The sequence below is a fragment of the Phyllopteryx taeniolatus genome, chromosome 5 (assembly GCF_024500385.1).
Source record: "Phyllopteryx taeniolatus isolate TA_2022b chromosome 5, UOR_Ptae_1.2, whole genome shotgun sequence".
NCBI lineage: Eukaryota > Metazoa > Chordata > Actinopteri > Syngnathiformes > Syngnathidae > Phyllopteryx > Phyllopteryx taeniolatus.
The window spans coordinates 18,178,575-18,199,772 of NC_084506.1; the positions used below are offsets into that span (position 1 = coordinate 18,178,575).

The window sequence follows — 21,198 nt, forward strand, 5'->3', positions numbered from 1 at the left end:
TTTTTTTTAACATCTCTGTTATCTCCTTAAATATAATTCCAGAAGGTCAAAACTTTATTAAAATTCACATGCATGTGGACATAGCGTGTGTTAAGACTATTACACTAACGCACAGTTATCTGTAAACTTCTGGGATCAGACGAAGTCCTCATGGGTTGTGACCCTGCAGTCCAAAGGGATAATGTCCCCATCTTTAGACATTCACACAAAGATCTCATTGCAAAGAGTAAACATTGTTTGAATGTGTTTGGTTGCGGGCCTCCTCGGTCTGATGCGTGTTCGTACTGTATGTGCGCTCTTGTTTGGGTGTCTGTGGTGTTAGCCTGAGTAGAATATGTAGGGAGGGTGCTGTGCTTTCATTATTATTTTTTTGGGCTGTTGTTGTTGTCATGTGGGCGCTTTAATTAGGACGCCAGTCATGATTAAACTCAAGTAAAGTTTCCACCAAGCGGTCCAGTTGGGAAGAGTACAGTAAATCCTGAAGAGGTTTGTGTGTGAAGGAGGGATGGTGACGCAGAGTGTTAGGCACCGTTTCCCAAACCTTTATTGAGTCAAGACATGTATTTTGTATTGGGAAAAACAAAATGTCACTGCACACCACGAAACAAAAATGTCACAAAAAGTGGATAACGGGTTAATTATGTATGTATGTAACGGAAGAACATTGAATTATTCTTGCCTGGTAATTTGCTTCGTAGTGATACGGAACGGGAGCTGAAATATAAATTTCATCAGGTACATTGATTCCAAAATAAATGTGGTTGAAATTCAGACATAGTTAACATAATCGAGGGACTGACTAATTAATTGGCCTTTCTGTTGCTCAGATTAATTGCACGGAGATGCTCTTTTGATTCTGAAATGCTGTAGAGCTGACTTTACAGTAGTTGGCAGGCTAGCCATTATGGTTTGCTAAATTACTCAAAGACAACTCAACCAAACGTTTTATATATACCTGTTAGAAAATGTCTTCCACAAACCCATGAATGGAGATTTTGTTCCCAGTCTGCCTCTTTAGATGTAGCCACCATGTCTTGCAATTTTCTCTGTTCAACTATTTACGACATCTGTTCGATTTGTCCTCCTCACGTGCAGGTTCTGCTGGATTCATTTAGATAAAAAGAAAAAAAAAATAAACCTTTCAGTGTATATCTGGCCTCATTTGAGCAGAAGGACCTCAAAACATTTCTTATGCTATCATGTAGCTGCTTACCATCAGGTAAAGGGTGGGAACATATGACACAGCCAGTAAGTCTTCCGGAAGGCTTGACACTCCCATTGAACACCTGGAAGTGGATTTTGGAAGTGACCATTCTCCATCCACCAATCAACAAACTGCACTTTGTCTAGTTCCTGCCTTTTGGAACCTTACCACTGCTCTTGGTACACCCAATGAAAGGATGCTAAAAACTGCATCTGTACACCTCTGCTTTTTTTGTTGTTGTTGTTTTTTTGTACTTATTGAGAATCAGTCTAAACTGAATTGAATGGCACTGCTTGGTGGAAACTGAGCTAATGTAGTAGTGCTGCTGACTTGAACCACGAGCGAGTGCATGTTTGCATTGTCAGCATATTGCAGCATAGTCAAAGCAGTCTTTGTTTCACACTTAAAAAAAAAAAAATACACTTTCGTAATTATGCCTTTACTTGACTCCAGTTTGTTTGTCCATTTATTAGGTTGACCAAAGTATTGGCAAACAAAGATGAATGTGAATGTATCACATTGTGCTCCTTGGCACAGAAGTCCGAGTGTAGCCTTCAATTTGAAAAGTTGCTTGATTGTTCTCCCAGAGGAAACAATGCGGGGAAGAAGGACTTTGGGATGTTCGGATGTGAAGACAAGGCTGCTTGTGTTTTCTTGAGCTGGCCCATGACTTTGGGTTGTGGTCGGTTAAAACATGCTGACCTGCACACACTGTTCTGTAGATACTATACATGTCAAACATTTTGATATTCACATACTGGCAAGAGAACAATGAGCACTACAACAGCCGTAACCGTCAAAAGCCCTTCACGTCTAATTAACTTAAGGTCTTCGATATTTTTCATCAAAGCAAGAATCCTATTCATTTTGCACAACATACAATGGCGCCACAGTATATCAAAAAATTAACACGTCACCAGTTTAAATGTTTATCCAATCCTCATAAAACCTAGTCTTCTAAATCAAAGCAATTTTTTGTAATGATTCCTGACAAAGTTTGCCCAAGGCTGTCAAATGATTTTTTTCTGTGCATTTTTACAAGCCATAATTTCCACCCAGTCCTCATCCAACCTATTGTTGTATTGATTTTCAATGCCACCCAGCTCTATATTATTCAGTCAATTAGTTCAAATGCTGAATCAGCACTTTATCAGCTAAACATTTAAGTGACTTCCTTCGTATTTTCAAGGATTATTATGCTGTACTGAAGTAAGAATCGCGGCACTGTGCAAGACTGGTTAGCACATCTGCCTCACAGTTATGATGACCCGGGTTCAAATCCGGCCTCACCTGTGTGGAGTTTGCATGTTCTCCCCATGCCCGAGTGGGTTTTCTTTGGGTACTCTGGTTTCCTACAACATTCTAAAAACATGCATGGTAGGTTAATTGAAGACTCTAAATTGCCTGTGGGTGCGAATGGTTGTCTGTTTATATGTGCCCTGCGATTGGCTGGCGACCAGTTCAGCGTGTACCCCGCTGGGATAGGCTCCAGCACGCCCGCGGCCCTAGTGAGGATAAGCGATACGGAAAATGGATGGATGGATGAAGTAAGAATCATATTTTTCATCCGATTTGTTTGAAAAATACTTTCCCATTGGTAATAATCTGATTACGATAATCCATAAACATCAATGAACTTGTTCACTGCCATGGACGTTTATATTCGTCAAATACATTTTTCCAAAGGGTAGATGTGGAAGAGGGTGTCACCAAGCTTGTCTGTGAAATTCAAGTTTGTAAATCACTGTCATGACTAACAGATCCCTGTAGATGGCAGAGTTGCAGCGCTTTGGATTTGATATCAGCACCATTTTTGAGTAGACTATAAAGATTAGGTGGTGAATCTCGATTTATCATGTTGACTATGAAGGAGACAAATGTCCAAATGTTGGTAGTCGGACAAATTTAGGTACCTCACACTCGAACACAGTATGTATATGTACAGTATAAACAGTGTGTATTGCAGTCGGTAGTAGAAAGTGTGTGTCGCGAATCGTGATCGTGAGAAAACATGATATGACTGCTTTGTAAATGGCTAGCAGTGATTGACTTAACTGTACAGGCAGACGGTGTTTTAAGTAGCATTTTAACATTCCTGTCGTACAAAAGTAAAAATTTAACTGTTTGTTAAAACATAGAAACAGTAAGTCCTAACTTTAATGAAAAAGGTATAATGTGTAGATGAGTCGCATTATACTGTTAAAACATTAAAATTTTGTAAAAGTGTAAAAAGAAGTTTTAGAATAAGTGTTTGAAAAAAACAAAACAAAAAAAAAACCATGTCTTCCTTGTGTGTGTGTGTATGTGACACCAGCAGGACTGCTTCAGCGTGGAGGGTGAGGACCTGAAACATGACTTTGAGCGTCTGCAGCTGGCAATGGAGATGGTCGGCTTCCTTCCCGCCACACGCAAACAGTAAGAGCCTGCGCGTCATGACGTGCGGTTATGAAATACCTAGCTGAGAGCCGCAGCGTTATTGTTCGCTGCCGCCGGCCACAGGATGCCAGAGTGAAGCAAATATGCAGATATTCATCCACAAAACATTTTTGTGGCAGCGTATTACCAGCTCAGCACAATGCGGTTGCCGCTATGGCGACTATATGGAGGATGAAAACAATCAATCACTTGTTCATCTTCGTTTCCTGTCTCTGTCTACTGCTTTTGTCTCAGCACATCTGTGTCTGCAAAATTATAACAATACTTAATATCAACTTTCAATATCAACTTTTGCCTATGTTAGTTAGTTACGCAACGGACGTTCTGTTCTTTTATTATTATTATTGGCGACTTACTGTTGCCATGCACGAGAGGTGTCCAGTCTGTTTCATCCAAGGGCCGCATACGGAAAAATTGAAGGTTGGAAGGACCACTTTGACATTCTTCAACTTTAACCTTAAAACACGCTAAAACAAATCCATTAAGCAATTGTATATTATTACATATACTGTACAGTATTATAGTTATTGTTGTTATCGGTGATAAGGCAAAGCGTAGGCGGCACGGTGGACGACTGGTTAGAGCGTCAGCCTCACAGTTCTGAGGACCCTGGTTCAATCCCCGGCCCCGGCTGTGTGGACTTTGCATGTTCTCCCCGTGCCTGCGTGGGTTTTCTCCGGGTACTCCGGTTTCCTCCCACATCCCAAAAACATGCATGAATTGGAGACTCTAAATTGCCCGTAGGCATGACTGTGAGTGCGAATGGTTGTTTGTTCCTATGTGCCCTGCGATTGGCTGGCAACCAGTTCAGGGTGTACCCCGCCTCCTGCCCGATGACAGCTGGGATAGGCTCCAGCACGCCCGCGACCCTAGTGAGGAGAAGCGGCTCAGAAAATGAATGGATGGATGGAAGGCAAAGCGTCACCCGCGGCCCTCTAACCCACTAGAGTAGATCAGCCCCTGCACGAAGTAGATGTGGGAAGAGTAGCAAAACATTGTGCAATAAATAAGAGTACTGTTACTAGTAAAAAGTACTTTTCCAAATAATTACTTGACTTAGAGTAAGTATTGAGTGCAAAAACTAATTAATTTAATAAGTACTGAGTAACTGACGGGTAAAATGGGGATTGTTTGTTTTAAATAGTACATGAATGTCAAATAAAAAAATATTAATATGCAATTTAAAATATTGTCTAACATAAAATAACAAATAAAAGCAAATTCAGCCACAGTAAATCGTCTTAAATGAACTTTCTTTGTTCACACACATGTAACAGCACAATCACTAGGTAAAGATTATTAATTATGCAATTATATATACTTTGATAATGTTGAACTTCAACATCCATATTCAAAATAAATTCTGTTTCATTACTCAAAAACGTGACTTCTGCCAACTTACATATTTATCTTGAGTGCTTTGCGTGCAACATTTTCTACAGCAAGGAACAGAGGTGATGTGGTTGACCAGCTCGCATTACATTTTACAAACACAGACCAAGACAGCCTTTTGTATGTTTCTCAAGTTCCAAGTGGAGTTCTTGTAGGCTGAAATGCTGACATTTTAGGCAGACATACATGACAGCGCAGGACATTGCTGTTTTTTGTTTTGTTTTTGTTTTTTGTTTTTTTTTGTAGTCCAGACAATTTTCTATATGGCTTATCCTCGCTTGAGTCGTTACCATCCACCTCTGGCACCAGGCAATGGGTGAATCACATCTCCACATTTAGAACCAAAAACAAGGGAAATCTATAGTAGGCTAAAAATCTTTAGATCCCATGTCATTCATGGGATCTGTTTACAAATTGGACCTTGACCATTTTTGCTTCTGAAATGGAATCATATTTATTCACCAGTTGGTTTTTTTTTCTTTCCTTATCTAAAAAAAAATCTCATATATAGATGAACCAACCAAACATTTTATACATAGCTGTGAGAAAATCTTCCTCACCCACAGGTTCCGCTGTATAAATTTCGTCATGTGTTTCAATACTGGTCTCTTCTCTGACATCAGGATTTTCTCGCTGCTGTCGGCCATACTCCACCTGGGCAATATCCGCTACAAGAAGAAGACCTACAGGGACGACTCCATCGACATCTGCAATCCAGAAGTCCTTCCCATCGTCTCGGAGCTGCTGGAGGTGAGCACATTTTAATTAAATTAAATTAATCAATTTAATTTCCTACGCTACAGTACAGCGTTATCTATCTGGAACAGTTCAAACCATCATCATACGCACAATGTCATCACGCGATGGGATGTGACTTGATTCCAGCCAGCATCACGGGATTAACTATGCATATGTGTTCTGCTTTTTGCGACACTTTTTATCTTAATTTCTTCTGACTGAGGTTGTGCATTTGAGTCACATCTGTTTGTGATGTTTGACAAAAATGAGCGCAGAGTAAAGAAGAAGTGGACAGCTATGTTAGCTCCTCCAACTTTTCTCACTTGTGATCCAAACGCGGTGTGTTATGTTTGTGTTATGTTACAGGGCTTCACTGCAGCGTCTTTTTATTTTTTCTACATGCTGTATGTTTTGGTTTTTGGCTGCTTTTATTCATCTCCTCCAAAGTTATCCCATGATGTATGGCCCACCGGAGAAGCAAAATAACCACAAATGTGTGGCTTTTACAAAAAAAAAAAAAGTGGCTTTCTCTGGCTCTCTCCATTCGAGCGCAGCTTGTGGTGACGGTGCAAATGAAGAGGTGCTTGACGCTGACCGCCTTGCATTTACACAAGGTCCCGGTGGTGCTATTTTTGGTCCTCTTGTGCCACGCGGGTTTGTTTTCCTGCTAGCGACCAGAGAGTGAAACCCTGAAAGTCACCTGCGTGATGACATCACATTTGTCAAGTTCACGTTTTAACCAAAATATTGTGGTGAGGGTCAGAAGATTCTAATTAATAATAATTAATTTTATACAAATGTATCGTTGTTCATCTATCTATGCCAGCGACATATAGTGACAGGCAAAACAATTAAATGCTCTTCCACTAGATGGCAGATGGTATATTAACCTGTGTATCCACCTGTTGTCGTTCAGACCGCAAAGATTGTACCCTACTTTGAAATCCGGACCCTGGCTTTAAACCCTAATTTGATACCCTAACTTGAAAACCAGACCCATGCTTGAAACCCTCCTTTGAAACCCAATTTGAAACTCTAACCCTGGCTTGAAACCCTACTTTGAAACCTTAACCCTTGTTTATAATCCTGAACCAAGCTTGAAATTCCTATTTTAAACATTAACCATGACTTGAAACCTTCTCCATTGAAATCCTAACTTTTGTTTGAGACCATAACGCTGACTTGAAATCCTACTTTGAAACCATAACCCCTGTTTCAAATCCTAACCCAAGTTTAAAACTCTTAATTTTTAACCTTAACCCTAGATTGAGACCATACTTTGAAACCCTAAACCTGGCTTGAATCCATTGAACCTTTGAAACCATTACCTATGCTTGAAACTCGTCTTTAATACCCTAATCAATGCTTGAAGCCCTAATTTGAAACTAGCTCTGGTTTGAAGCCCTACTTTGTGACCTAAACCCTCAATGGAACCCCTTACCCTTGCTTGAAACCCTCCTTTGAAACCCAATTTGAAACTCTAACCCTGGCTTGAAACCCTACTTTGAAACCTTAACCCTTGTTTATAATCCTGAACCAAGCTTGAAATTCCTATTTTAAACATTAACCATGACTTGAAACCCTCCTTTGAGGTCCTAACCCCGGCTTGAAACTCTCCATTGAAATTCTAACTTTTGTTTGAGACCATAACGCTAACTTGAAATCCTACTTTGAAACCATAACCCCTCTTTCAAATCCTAACCCAAGTTTAAAACCCTAATTTTTAACCTTAACCCTAGATTGAGACCATACTTTGAATCCCTAAACCTGGCTTGAATCCATTGAACCTTTGAAACCATTACCTATGCTTGAAACTCTTCTTTAATACCCTAATCAATGCTTGAAGCTCTAATTTGAAACTAGCTCTGGTTTGAAGCCCTACTTTGTAACCTTAACCCTCAATGGAACCCCTTACCCTTGCTTGAAACCCTACTTTGAAACCATAAACCTACTTTGAAACACTAACCCAAGCTTGAAACCCTGTTTTTAAAATCTAACCCTCTGCTTGAAACCATCCATCCATCCATCCATTTTCTGAGCCGCTTCTCCTCACTAGGGTCGCGGGCGTGCTGGAGCCTATCCCAGCTGTCATCGGGCAGGAGGCGGGGTACACCCTGAACTGGTTGCCAGCCAATCGCAGGGCACATAGGAACAAACAACCATTCGCACTCACAGTCACACCTATGGGCAATTTTAGAGTCTCCAATTAATGCATGTTTTTGGGATGTGGGAGGAAACCGGAGTGCCCGGAGAAAACCCACGCAGGCACGGGGAGAACATGCAAACTCCACACAGGCGGGGACGGGGATTGAACCCGGGTCCTCAGAACTGTGAGGCTGACGCTCTAACCAGTCGGCCACCGTGCCGCCTTCTGCTTGAAACCCTACTTTCAAATCCTAACCATTGTTTGACACCCTAAACCTGGCTTGGAACCCTACTTTGAAAGCCTAACCTTGACTTGAATCACCATTTTGAACCATAAACCCATGCTCGAAACCCAACTTTGAAATCTTCACCATGGCTTGAAAGCCCAACCTAAGACAGTAAACCATGCTTGAAACCATACTTACAAACACACATATATTTGACCATCTGCAGCAGCTGTAAATAATATGTAGCTGCATAATGGCTAATGACTTTCCACCAGTTTATTTAACTTACCAGTTGAAATGTAAACTATGGCCAGCGTTCCATCACCCTTGGAAGCAATTTATCTAATGTAACATCTTTTTTTCGACTGACATGTCACACATTCATGTGATAGAGAAGGCGGCTAAAATCATCGTTCAAAACATTTACGCCATTTTGGTGAAATGTCTATATTAGGGCTCGGACTCAACCTCCTAAATCCCCATTCACTATTTGCATTGACAGTAATGAATGAATCAAAATCAAATCATTACACCATGTACTACTCTGAAATAAAACCGTGTCATTGTCCAATAAATGAAAAATCCAGTTTGATTATTTGAAAACTATCTATATCCCCCTGGTTATGTCCTGGTCGCAGTTTTTTTGAGTCGCAGATTTTGTCACAGCACCACAAAGAAGCGTAGGCTGATGCATTTTCCCTCTGGAAAAAGTTGATGCCAAAGCAATTCTTTTTACTTTAAAATGGCTTACTTTAACCAGGATCCCTTGCTCTATCATGGCCATGGTCTGTCTTGCGCCAGTCTCTGTGCTATAAAATGAGTAAATCCACACTGGCTGGCTGGGAACATATGCTTGTACTAGCCCTGCACCTGCTAGTTATCTGTAGCTGGCTAGCTCTCGTTAATCATCTGCCACAATGTATGTCATGAATCTTGTACAATTTTATCCAAATTATCTGCTGTGGCCACAGTCTGTCATTAACATCCGTGCAGCTCCTCGGGCACGACCATCGAACGGCTCATTCAACAGAGATTATCCTCTCAGGGGAGACGGCTCCGTGATCCATGTGCTCAACTGCAGGACTACAGTAGCTAATTGTACGACTTTGCATATGCGCAGTAAGTCAAAATGGTAGCGGCCAGCCGTAAACAAAGGAAGTAAATGCGGCGTGGCAGCATTGCACCTCTTTTCAGAATAAAGTAAGTAGTATGTTATTCTTTGATTCGTTGTTTCAAAAGTGAAAATTCTGAGTAGAGATTTGTTTTTTCAAGCGGACTTGTGAGTCACTTCGAATCACCACTGATTAGCCCTTTATATTAGGATTCTGTCTTTCACTTCCTGGTGGCTCCGTTAGGCGGACATGTTTATTAAGGGTCTGAACAAACAACTTCTGAAGTGTTCCGGAGTTTTCTGTCAACAAGCCAGCGGGGATCTTTTGTCTGCACGCAAGTCTTCCTTGTCCACACCTTGCTTATATGCTGCCAGGGCATTCCTATAGTAGCAACTCTCCTCATTCTGTTTGGAAAGTGTTGTGAATGAGATGCTCAGAAAAATTGCTCTGGAGCACGCCAACCTATCAAAAATTATGCATTTACAATGATGATAATAGCCCTGGCTTGAAAACCTAACCCTTGTTTGGAAGCCTAACCCAAGCTCAAAATCCTAATTATATACTTTAACCTTGTCTTGAAACTGTACTTTAAAACCCTAATCTGCAATGAAACCCTAACCGAGATTTGGAACACTAATTTGAAACCTTAACCTTTGCTTGAAACCCTAACTATGGCTTGACACCCTAACTCTTGTTTGAAACCCTAACCTAAACTTACTCCTTATTTGAACCGTTAGCACTAGAAACCCTAAGTTAAAATCCTAACCCTGGCTGATGCCCTAACCCTTGTTTGAAACTTTAACCTAACCTAGAAATCCTAATTTGTAACCTGGTTTAAATCCCGACTTTGAAACCCTAAACCTTGCTTGAAACCCTAATTTGAAATCTTATTCTGTCCCATTGTGACAGTGTTACATTGCATTGTATTTTCAATAGTTAAACAAGTACAATTGAGAACTAGTAACAAAAGAATATTGAAATCGTATTGAAATACTTCAGCAGAACCACTGATCCTGGATCAATTTTGACAAGTGTGTGTTTATTAAGGGATTAGTGGTGTGATCTGTGTTACCAAGCAACTAATGCATGCAAATATCAACCAATTGCCTTGCAGCATTCAGAGTGGTCTTTGCTCCTTGCGCACGGATTAACCCACAGTGTGAAATTAAGTCTGATCATGCCCGCCTCACACAAACGCAGGGTTTGGTGACACTATTAGTCCTGCTGTCATAATCCCAGTGGATGGAGCTGTGTCGGTCCGACATCTGGTTCTCCCACTGCGCGGCCCTGTCATCCATGGCTGGTCCGTGGCCAAGTTTGGTTTGCGGTTGAGTGGGCGCACGCCAGGAATACTCGAGGCCCAAAGCAGGAAGTCGTTTCCTTGCTTGGTACGCATGAGTAACTGTGGATCATAGCAACTAGTAGCTGAATGCATACCAATGACAAACCAAGGGGTAAAAATTAAAATTTAAATACAACAAGTTGTTCTAATCTCAAACCAAATTTTATGCATTGCAAATACACGCAATCGCTACTTTGAAACCCTTGTTTGAAATCCAAATTTGAAACCTTAACCTTAAAAGCCTACTTTAAAACCCTAAGCCTTCTTTGAAACCCTAACTCAAGCTTAAAACCCTTTTTAAGCGCTAACCCTGCCTTGAACCCCTGCTTTGAAGCCCTAACCCATGCTTGAAAAACCTAATTTGAAACTTTAACCGTGACTTGAAACCCTACTTTGAAACCACAGCCCTGGATTGAAACCCAAATTTGAAACTAATGCTTATTTGAAATTTAAAATAAATAAAATAGTTCACTTTAATTTAAAAAAGTTAAATGTATTCATAAAACATAATCAACAAGGTCATTGTTGACAAACTGTTATTTAACCCGTGCCCGCTTGTAAACCGATGTCTTGTTTTTGTCGCCCCCTGTAGGTGAAAGAGGAAATGCTGCTGGAGGCGCTGACCACCAGGAAGACGGTGACCGTTGGGGAGAGACTCATCGTGCCCTATAAACTCTCAGAGGTGACCACACGCATTTATCAAAATGATCTTTTTACTGATTTAGTCAAGACAAAAGTATCCCCCCAATCCTGAAATCAAAAGAGTTCATTCTAAACATCTTACGCCATTCTACATGAACCAGGAGCTGGCTAACAAATGGATAGACAAACATCACTCCCCAATTTTTTATTATTATTATTTTTTTTTACTTGTTGGGTTCTTTCTCCGTTTCAGTCACGATGAAACCTTTCCTCCCTCCTCCACAGTCATAATTGGTACGATCCAGTTGTTTTACACCATCCTCCATGAAGCAGGAAGTAGCCTGCTAGCTAACAATGGACAGACAAATCCACACAAATATGGTGTCCCATGATTTTTATTACAGGAATTAATTTTCTGTTCTTGCTCTTTGAATCACAATTAAATCATTCCACCCTCCCCTACAGTCAGAACCAACAACAAACAACACAAATATTGCCAGCCACAAATTTATTATTATTATTAATTATTCCACAAACACAATATTAACCAGAATACTGTATTTTGATTAGTGGGGGCACACAAAAATGGGTTTACTCCCCCTTTAATATGTCCTCGATCAAACCATTCCACCTTCACCAAAATGGTACGGTCCCATTATTTTACATCACTGTCCGTGAACCGCAAAGTGGCCCGTTAACTAACAGTAGGGCAAACAGACAAAAAATCTTGGTGGAGGTCCGCCGCCTACTGCGTGCCATTCTAGTCAGCACGTGTTAGCAAGGCATACAGTCCCTATCGACTGATCTTGATCTCAATCTGAAGAGACTCCACGGCGTTGGTGTGTCGCAACTTAAAACACAATGCGTTATTGCGCAAAGGCCCAATCAGAAGCTGTTGTTTTTTTGGCAAAGTGCGTCAGCCATTGATTGTATTTGCGCGCTTCCTCAAGCTTGTCTGAGGGAGTTTTTCATTGTGGCCTGACCCGCACGCGCAAACTCTTATTCTTTCCCCTGCAACTTCCCGTTTCCTGTCATGCCAAGCGGTCCGTAAATTGTCTTTGGGGCCTCGCCCGGCTTTTGGATATGATACTCTGCCCATGTAGACTATACTTGTCAGTAGCGTGAGTCCATCATGAAATACTCGATTACTGTGCGGAATTTAATTTGCCGTGCAGCCTTCTGCTAGAGGCCGCGGGGCTATTTGTCTGAGGGAGGAAGTACTAAACACATACACAGTCTGCTTACCCGACCACCACCCACATGCACATCTGATCTGCGCACTAACAATAGTTGCGCACAACCCCCTCACCCCCACTGCTTGCAGTCATGTGCTCTCGTCTGTGGAATGTGCAGCCTCCACTGGAATATGCAGTACAGACAACACGCTTTCACTGTAACTGTCCCTCAGCTGAATGAAAAGGCAAGACTTTTTCAAACGGGCGCTTCACTTTATTTGCAGATTGATATCATCAGGCACCGTGTGTGGTCATCTAACAAGTACGAATGAACACAACATCAGACCTCGATTGTTTAACTCTCTGCCCGCCGACCCCGCCAGACCCCCCTCACACATAATTTCCTCTCGTCGGCACATATACCTCCTCTTAATCCTAACACATTGAATCCTGACCTGCTGTTGCACCATGGGAGTTACCCCCCTACACAGGCACTTTCCCAAAGGAACTGGACAAATGAGGTTCTAGAAAGAGTCCAAAACAATGACTGTCTCCAAAATTCTGCTTCTACAAGATTCGAAACCTAACTTTATTGATACTATCCTCTTTCACACAAAGATCTCTCAAAATTGCTTCACCAGAACCGTGACCGAAGACTTACAAGCTTTATAGAATTGACTTAGCCTTTATTAGTTCCACAATGGAGAAAGTTTGGGTAGATACTCAGAAAAAGTTATGGATATTCGGCTTTCATTTCAGGATGAACCTAAATGCCTTTAACCTTTACAGGTGAACTTAATTTGACCACCTCTAAACTATTGAATGTACATCTCCAACCGTTTAATATTTCAGTACTTTATGCACAACTTGCTGTTGTTTAACAAAGAGCTCAATGGCAAAATTCAAAACAGGTGTTTGATCAGTGAACTGACAGAAACATTTCTAGGTTGAATTAGTCCTCTTCATCATGCTGTTCACATTTTGAGACCATGTATTAATAATTGATAAATCAGTATCTCGACAATGCAAAGCTTCAAACATGATGTCCACAGATGAAAGTGGCCACACTGTGCTTAGAGATTCACAGAGGGACATCAGCAGGTCAAAACAAAGAGACCGGAAGAGTCACAGAAAGGCATAGAAGTAGATGTCGTTGGAAATTTTCATGGATCAAAAACGGTTGTGAATTTTGCCATTCAGCTCTTTGTTGGAGAATACCAAGTTGTGCAAAAATTACTAAAGCTATAAATAGTTAGATAATTGCATTCAAAAGTTTAGAGAAGTTAGAAGACATTAAGTTCACTAAAGATTGTAGTGCCTTTTTGGTTCATCCTGAATTTTCACCCCAAAGGCAAATATATTTCCCAAACTGTTTGTGAGTAGTGTATATTGTTAGGTCAGTTATTTAGACTTGTGTCGGCAGCTGAAGAGCGGAGTTCACTGTATTCCTTTTATTTATTTATTTAGTTTTGTTGGCACATGTGCGACTTGAAGCTTCTGGCCGCATGAGTTCACAAGGCCAAGCAGCCAAAACTGTGCCGGATTCCACTCAGTGTGCGCAAGACAACTCCGCTGCTGTGTTTGGCCAGAAGCATCTCTGCTGGCACGTCAACTGTGTCCGTGGACCATTCCCGTTTAAATACTAGCGATTTTCCCACACGAGGCCGTGGGTGAGAATGTAGATTTAGCTCTCATAAAACAACCTGCATATTTGCCAGTTTAATTATCACGTCTCCCAAGGAGCTTAGGTTTTTCATTATAGTTTGGATTGTTTGATAGCTGGATTAGGTGGAAACTACTCAACAGATTTTCACCAAACTTTGCAGAGGTGTGGGGCATGAGATACTTTTTAACCGATATTAACAATGCCACACATTTGAGTGCCATAATCACAATCGCCGATCAGCCTGTTATTCTCCAAGTTCTTTTTAAGGTGTGGTTCGCCTAAAACAGAGACAAAAATAAAGCAAAATCATTTTAGTCATTTGTTATTGACTTTTGTGATGACATGTCCTCTCCCTGGGGGGAGAAGAGGCAGCAAAACAGGCCAAAATCCAGATGTCGGGGGAAGAGACTAGTTGCGTACTAGGTGTGGTTTAACCAAATGTGAGAGTGGTGTGAAGTCATGAATTGAGATTTAAACATTCCTACATTGTAGCTGCTCTAATTTCAGTGGGTTAGGCATTCAGAGAACGAAAGCCCAAATACTGTAGAGATGCTCTAGAACCTGCTGACTTCTTTTTAGCTGACCAAAGGTCATCTTGTGAGCATCAAGCTCGGGATGGAACATAAGGTACCACTGAATCAGCAAGATAGATATGAGTAAGTAGCAAAACCTTAAAATCACATCTCAAGTGAACCGGGACCTAGTGCAAATTAGCCAGTACAGGGCTAATAAGATTAACTAGTCCTAGTCAATGAGTCTTGCTGCAGCATTGTGTGCTAACTGCAGGATTTTAATAGTAGACATGGGAAGAACAGAAAGAAGCGCGTGACAATAGTCAAGGCGAGATGTAACAAATGCATTAACTTTGGTCCCTGCCATGTCACTATTGGATAGAATGGACCGTATCAGCGATATTGCGTAGCTGAAAAAAATGCAGTTCTAGTAATTATTCATATAATTAACATACTGTCGAACGACTATTTTCTCAAATAGTGACCTCCAGTCTAATAGACGATATACCTCAATTTCTGGCCAGTTACGTTGTTCAAATAGAGGCCTCCATTTTGTAACTGTCAAGAAAATTGATTTTAATGATGAATTACTTGTTTGTGAAAAAAAGTTATATTTCATTGTTAAAGATTCATCCATCCATCCATCCATTACCTTTACCGCTTATCCTCACTAGGGTTGTGGGCATGCTGGAGCCTATCCCAGCTATCTTAGGGCAGGAGACAGGGTACACCCTAAACCGGTCGCCAGCCAATCGCAGGGGACATGAAACAAACAACCATTCGCACCCACAATCACACCTACGGGCAATTTAGAGTCTCCAATCAACCTACCACGCATGTTTTTGGGATGTAGGAGGAAACCGGAGTGCCCGGAGAAAACCCACCCAGGCCCGGGTAGAACATGAAAACTCCACACAGGCGGGGCCGGGATTTCAACCCTGCTCCCTAGAACTGTGAGGCGGATGTGCTAACCAGTCGTCCACCGTGCCGGCTTGTTAAAGATTATAATACAATTTTGATTAACTTTAGGGGCAACATTTTAAATCTCCTAATTGCATGTTAGTTTTTCTTCAGATGGAAGGCCTTAATCAAGGTGGAGGGAAGTGTGAACAGTTCCAAATAGCAGTGTTAGCACAAAATCTTCAGGCTTATGGTAGAAAGACCAAAAAAATGTCAGGAAAAGCCTAATAGAACACCTGAACTTGATTTGGTTTTAATCAAAGGCACTTTAAAAGGTGGCAGGTGGCCCCCAATTGACATGTTTGAATTTGATTGGCTAAATCTGAACGCAGCCATATCCCCAGTTATAAGAGGGTGTGTACACTTGCGCAAGCGCGTTATCGCATATGTTTCTTTTTATTTCCCTCTCAAAACGATTTCAACCTTTGGTGCTCTCTGCAGTAGATAAACACCCCTGGTTACCTTTTGAGGAAATACAGTATTCTGCCAAGGCAGCATTTTTGATACTGCTCTTGTATTGAATTCAATTTCATTTATATGGCACCAAATCAAATCTGGTTTGATTATGGCGGTGTGCCTAATGTATTGGGGTTATCTAACAGAGATGCGTACACTTATAGGAAGGAATCTAGCAAGGAATTGAAGAAGAATATACTGAAATGTTCGCATCACAACTGTCAGTTCACTTTAAACTGCATTATGATTTTTCTTCTTGAATTATTCATAACCTTCTTGCATAACGTGTCGGAAGCGTCACAGCCTGAGTGACTAAAAATACCACAAAGAATCAATAATGCAAAATCCAGTTGTTTTTTTTAAATGCACCATTTTTCTAGCCTCGGCAGACCTCAGCCACAGTGAGCCACAATCCAGCATCCCTGTGTTCCCATCAAGCGCCGTGACAAATGTTTGGTTTGTTCATTTTTCATTCAGCCTGAATTTGTGTTGGCAAACAGATGAGTTATTGTTGAGAAGGAAAAATAATGTTTGTTGTGTGCACAATAAGGTTTGCGAATGACCCGCAAACGAGGCCATCTTGCACAATTGCTGTGTTGACATGACCACCATACAAAAATTTGAATAGAAGTCTTAATGGTGATACTTACACCACAGCCAAAATCCAGCAGAATAAATAATTTAAATATTACATGATGAAATTAAATTTATAACACTAAACCTAAGGAAGTGAGAGATGAAAACAAATGTATTCTTTTTCTCCTGCCTTGCCACCCACCCATTGTAGAAAGTAGTACAGTCTTAGATGAGAATTATAAACGAACCAACATACAAATTTTTTAAGATACAAGTCATATGAGTGACAGATTTTTGTTTTGTTTTGAGTTGCGAGCAAAGCTGAAAGTTCAGCGCTAGCTGGTGGCAACGAACTACACAACAAGCAACATTTTCTCAGATTGTGATCACTTCTTCAATTAAGTGCTTTATTCAAGGTGTTTATGGCCACTCCCAGTTAAAGGTTACAGATAAACTAAACATAAAACCAAGAGAATTACACACTGTGTATTTAAAACAACCACATAGCCTTGGGAAAGTACGCTTAGCTTAATGTTAACACACAATTCAAAACACTATAGACGGGCTATCGAAACTAACATTTATGTTGCAGTGTTACAACCCTTTAATTTAAGCAAGAATACATGGAGAAAAACAATATCACATTTCTCACAGGGATATATTATCTATCTTCTGCGAAAAGTGACTAATATTACTTCAGCTTTCCTCGCAGTTGTCTTCTTCGTGTACATACGCATGTATATATTATACTGCCACCACATGACCAAGGTGGACACACGAGAAGGAGTCACGCAATGTTTTAAAGCATGAAATCATGGTGCACAAGCTGTTTAATTCCTTACGTTCTATCTATTATGACACCCCTGCCCTAAATTTGGAACCCCAACACAATAACAAATACTTCTGCAACCAGAGTTAAGACAGTAATGGAACTTGTACTCTGTAATGGATTACATTTTGGAAGTAACTAGCCCGACGGTGTTTATTTTGTGTTTAGGCGGGCACGGTGAGGGACTCCATGGCCAAGTCGTTGTACAGCGCTCTCTTTGACTGGATCGTGTTCCGGGCCAATCACGCTCTGCTCAACAACAAGGACCTGGAGGACAATTCAAAGGTGAGACACGTCCATCCCTGCGGGGGGGTCTTTGTCAGAGTCTAGGATGCTCCCCTGTGTGTGCGTGTGCATGTGTCAGAAATATTTGGCCAGATGGCTTCGAATTCCCTCTCGGCTCACGTTACCCCCTCTGGTCCTGTGTATGTCTGTGTGCTGTCGTCATGTTGATCACATCAAGGGGGCGTCGATGCATTTGCACTTGTTATCAAGGTTATTGTTCTTAACTTCCAATAAAATAATGTTATACGCTGTTAGGGAGGAATAAAGGCGTCCTTTAAAAAAAAAAAAAAAAAAAAAAAAGGAACCTATTTGACAGTCCATTCCCTAATGAAAGTCCTCCTGTTAGTGCCCGCCTTCTTCAGACTGTGCATACTAATGAGAAATCTTGCCATGGATCTGAATGGCCCTTAAAAGGCAATAAAGAATTAGTGTCTCAAATGGCTGCATATCCTCGAAAGAAACCAGCGCGCTCTCTCTCTCTCTATCTCTCTCTCTCTCTCTCTCTCTCTCTCTCTCTCTCTCTCTCTCTCTCTCTCTCTCTCTCTCTCTCTCTCTCTCTCTCTCTCTCTCTCTCTCTCTCTCTCTCTCTCTCTCTCTCTCTCTCTCTCTCTCTCTCTCTCTCTCTCTCTCTCTCTCTCTCTCTCTCTCTCTCTCTCTCTCTCTCTCTCTCTCTCTCTCTCTCTCTCTCTCTCTCTCTCTCTCTCTCTCTCTCTCTCTCTCTCTCTCTCTCTCTCTCTCTCTCTCTCTCTCTCTCTCTCTCTCTCTCTCTCTCTCTCTCTCTCTCTCTCTCTCTCTCTATATATATATATATATATATATAATGCACATGTGTGGTTTAAATGTTTATTTGTGGGGGATAGGGACCGAGCCCAGCCATGAATAGTGGAAAACCACAAGTAATTGAGCCCCCCTAAAAATATTCGTAATGGCCTATAGTAATAGTTTCAACGGTAAATATACCACAAACTAGGATCCCAAAACACGTTTATATCATTTCAATTTTATTTTACATTACCCTTAAAAATAAATGGCTTCCAGATGATTTGATTTAGAGAAAAATGCACCAGAAGTGCACCTCTACTTAAATGTATAAAATGGTGCAATTGACGATGAGAAATGCTTGTTGCCACCTTCCAGATCTTTTCCATCGGCGTGTTGGACATCTTTGGATTTGAGGACTATGAAAACAACAGCTTCGAGCAGTTCTGCATCAATTTTGCCAACGAGCGGCTGCAGCACTACTTCAACCAACACATCTTCAAACTAGAGCAGGTATACGCTTGCTACATTCTTTTACCTCTAAATTAGTTTTTACTTATTTCCCTATGTTTGGACCATTTTTATGAATTTAGTGTGGAAGTTCGTGACACTTTAAAATCCTATAGAAAGTCTTCCCAAAACAGTGGAAGCTTTTTCCCCCAAACTACTTTTTCCCTGTCGGTGAAATGTGTCCCAATACTTTTGTCCCCATAGCATCTTCTCATCCGGTCGCGTTGTGAGCCGTCATCGAAACTGAGCCGAAATAAATTGTGACATCACAGCAGCAGGGGTGCCATTGTCTGCAGGCAAAAAGAGAAGAAGAAGACATTAGAAATGAAGCGTGTGTTTGACAAGACTATATCACAGACTAGGCTGCTAAATGGTTCCGCCGTCCACACTATTCAGACTTGGAATGCGAGTGAAGGATGTGACAAGCTGAGTCACTGCCATTTTCTTGCCTTCATCGTAGGGATGCACGCATAACACTTTTTTTCAAACCGATTACAAGTACTTACATTTGAGTACGTACCGATAACAAAAAAAAGTAATGGCATTACGTCATGAAATTGTGATGGTTTTTTTATGTTAATTCAAAAACACGAACGTTTATTGAGCATTGCATATGTTTCACTCAAATATAACACTTTTTAGAGTAAGAACTTGTCATTACAGCAAAACAAAATAAACAAAATGCAATTAATCATTCTAACTGTGATCGCATAGTTTGTGTTAACTAAAGCTTTCCAATGAAAAGCTTAGCTAGCTAACTACACGCTATAGTGGTAGAAATGGGCCTGCGTAGTTCTCAGTCTTTTCATATTTTCAGGCCTTATCTTCATCCATCCATCCATTTTCTGAGCCGCTTCTCCTCACTAGGGTCGCGGGGGTGCTGGAGCCTATCCCAGCTGTCATCGGGCAGGAGGCGGGGTACACCCTGAACTGGTTGCCAGCCAATCGCAGGGCACATAGAAACAAACAACCATTCGCACTCACAGTCATGCCTACGGGCAATTTAGCGTCTCCAATGAATGCATGTTTTTTGGGATGTGGGAGGAAACCGGAGTGCCCGGAGAAAACCCACGCAGGCACGGGGAGAACATGCAAACTCCACACAGGCGGGGACGGGGATTGAACCCCGCACCTCAGAACTGTGAGGCTGACGCTCTAACCAGTCGGCCACCGTGCCGCGCCTTATCTTCAAATGTGCATAATATATTGAGAAACAAATCTCTGAATTCACTTAATAGGATCTTTAAGGACCACTGGACGGCTTTGCTGACATGTTGTGATGTCGTCTTGCAGGAGGAGTACCGAGCCGAGGGCATTAGCTGGCACACCATCGACTACATAGACAACAGCAGCTGCATCAACCTCATCAGCAAAAAACCCACAGCGCTCTTCCACCTGCTGGACGAAGAGTGCAAGTACGCCACCTGCTGGATGCTGCAGGACGTTTTGCAGGGGGTTGGCCAACGACTTTGTCATCATTTGTATTGTTGTGGTGTAGTTTCCCTCAGGCATCCAATCAGACCTTGCTGGACAAGTTCAAGCGACAGCATGAGGGAAACAGCTACATCGAGTTTCCCGCCGTCATGGAGCCCGCGTTCATCATCAGACACTATGCAGGGAAAGTCAAGTACAGAGTTAAGGTGAGCTCATTTGTGTCGCTTTACGCATCTGGCTCTGCAGTGTCTTCCAAAATTCAGCCCCCAAGACCTGTGTCATATCAAATTTTCTATGCACGTTTAACATGAGCACACCCACAAAAAGTCTCAAGAAGCAAATGCCCGAAAAGACAAAGGAAGTCTGCCATTTTGGTTTGAAGCGGACATTTTATCTACATTGGTTATTTTCATATAATTTGATCAATAACAGGAAAGACACCTGGGAAATTTTTTTTAAATTTTTTTTTTTTATGCCTGTTTGGTTTTATATGGGTAAGTGTCCCATGCTGAAACAGCTACACTTTAAGTCCTATTTTCAAAAGGTAATTGATGATTTAAGCGTTCATTGTAAAGGCAATCCTTATTGACAGAGCAAATTGTGATGGCCCATTGGAATACACTTATTTGTATCATGGTAAAGCCGTAAACAGCTTCATAAAAATCGTGTAAATTGCACAATTTACGTGTTGCCCTTCAAACTCTGTGGACACAAGTGGATGCATATGGATTTATATCTGAGAAATAACAACATCTATTTTGCTGTCTGATATTGGGTGAATGCAAAATGGCTGCCTCA

General features: G+C 41.3%; 1 protein-coding gene across 14 annotated transcripts in view; it reads left to right on the forward strand.

The window, feature by feature from the left end:
* Positions 1-21,198, forward strand: part of LOC133477940 (unconventional myosin-IXAa-like) — a 118,851-nt gene that overhangs the window by 58,678 nt on the left and 38,975 nt on the right. For 10 of the 14 annotated variants that reach the window (XM_061773321.1, XM_061773311.1, XM_061773318.1 and 7 more), the window contains 7 exons: positions 3,519-3,619; positions 5,656-5,782; positions 11,189-11,278; positions 17,581-17,697; positions 18,835-18,969; positions 20,260-20,381; positions 20,465-20,606. In XM_061773321.1, the coding sequence (XP_061629305.1) occupies positions 3,519-3,619; positions 5,656-5,782; positions 11,189-11,278; positions 17,581-17,697; positions 18,835-18,969; positions 20,260-20,381; positions 20,465-20,606 (834 nt within the window). The remainder of the gene's footprint in view (positions 1-3,518; positions 3,620-5,655; positions 5,783-11,188; positions 11,279-17,580; positions 17,698-18,834; positions 18,970-20,259; positions 20,382-20,464; positions 20,607-21,198) is intronic. The other 4 variants (XM_061773312.1, XM_061773325.1, XM_061773326.1 and 1 more) reach the window with 1 other exon arrangement.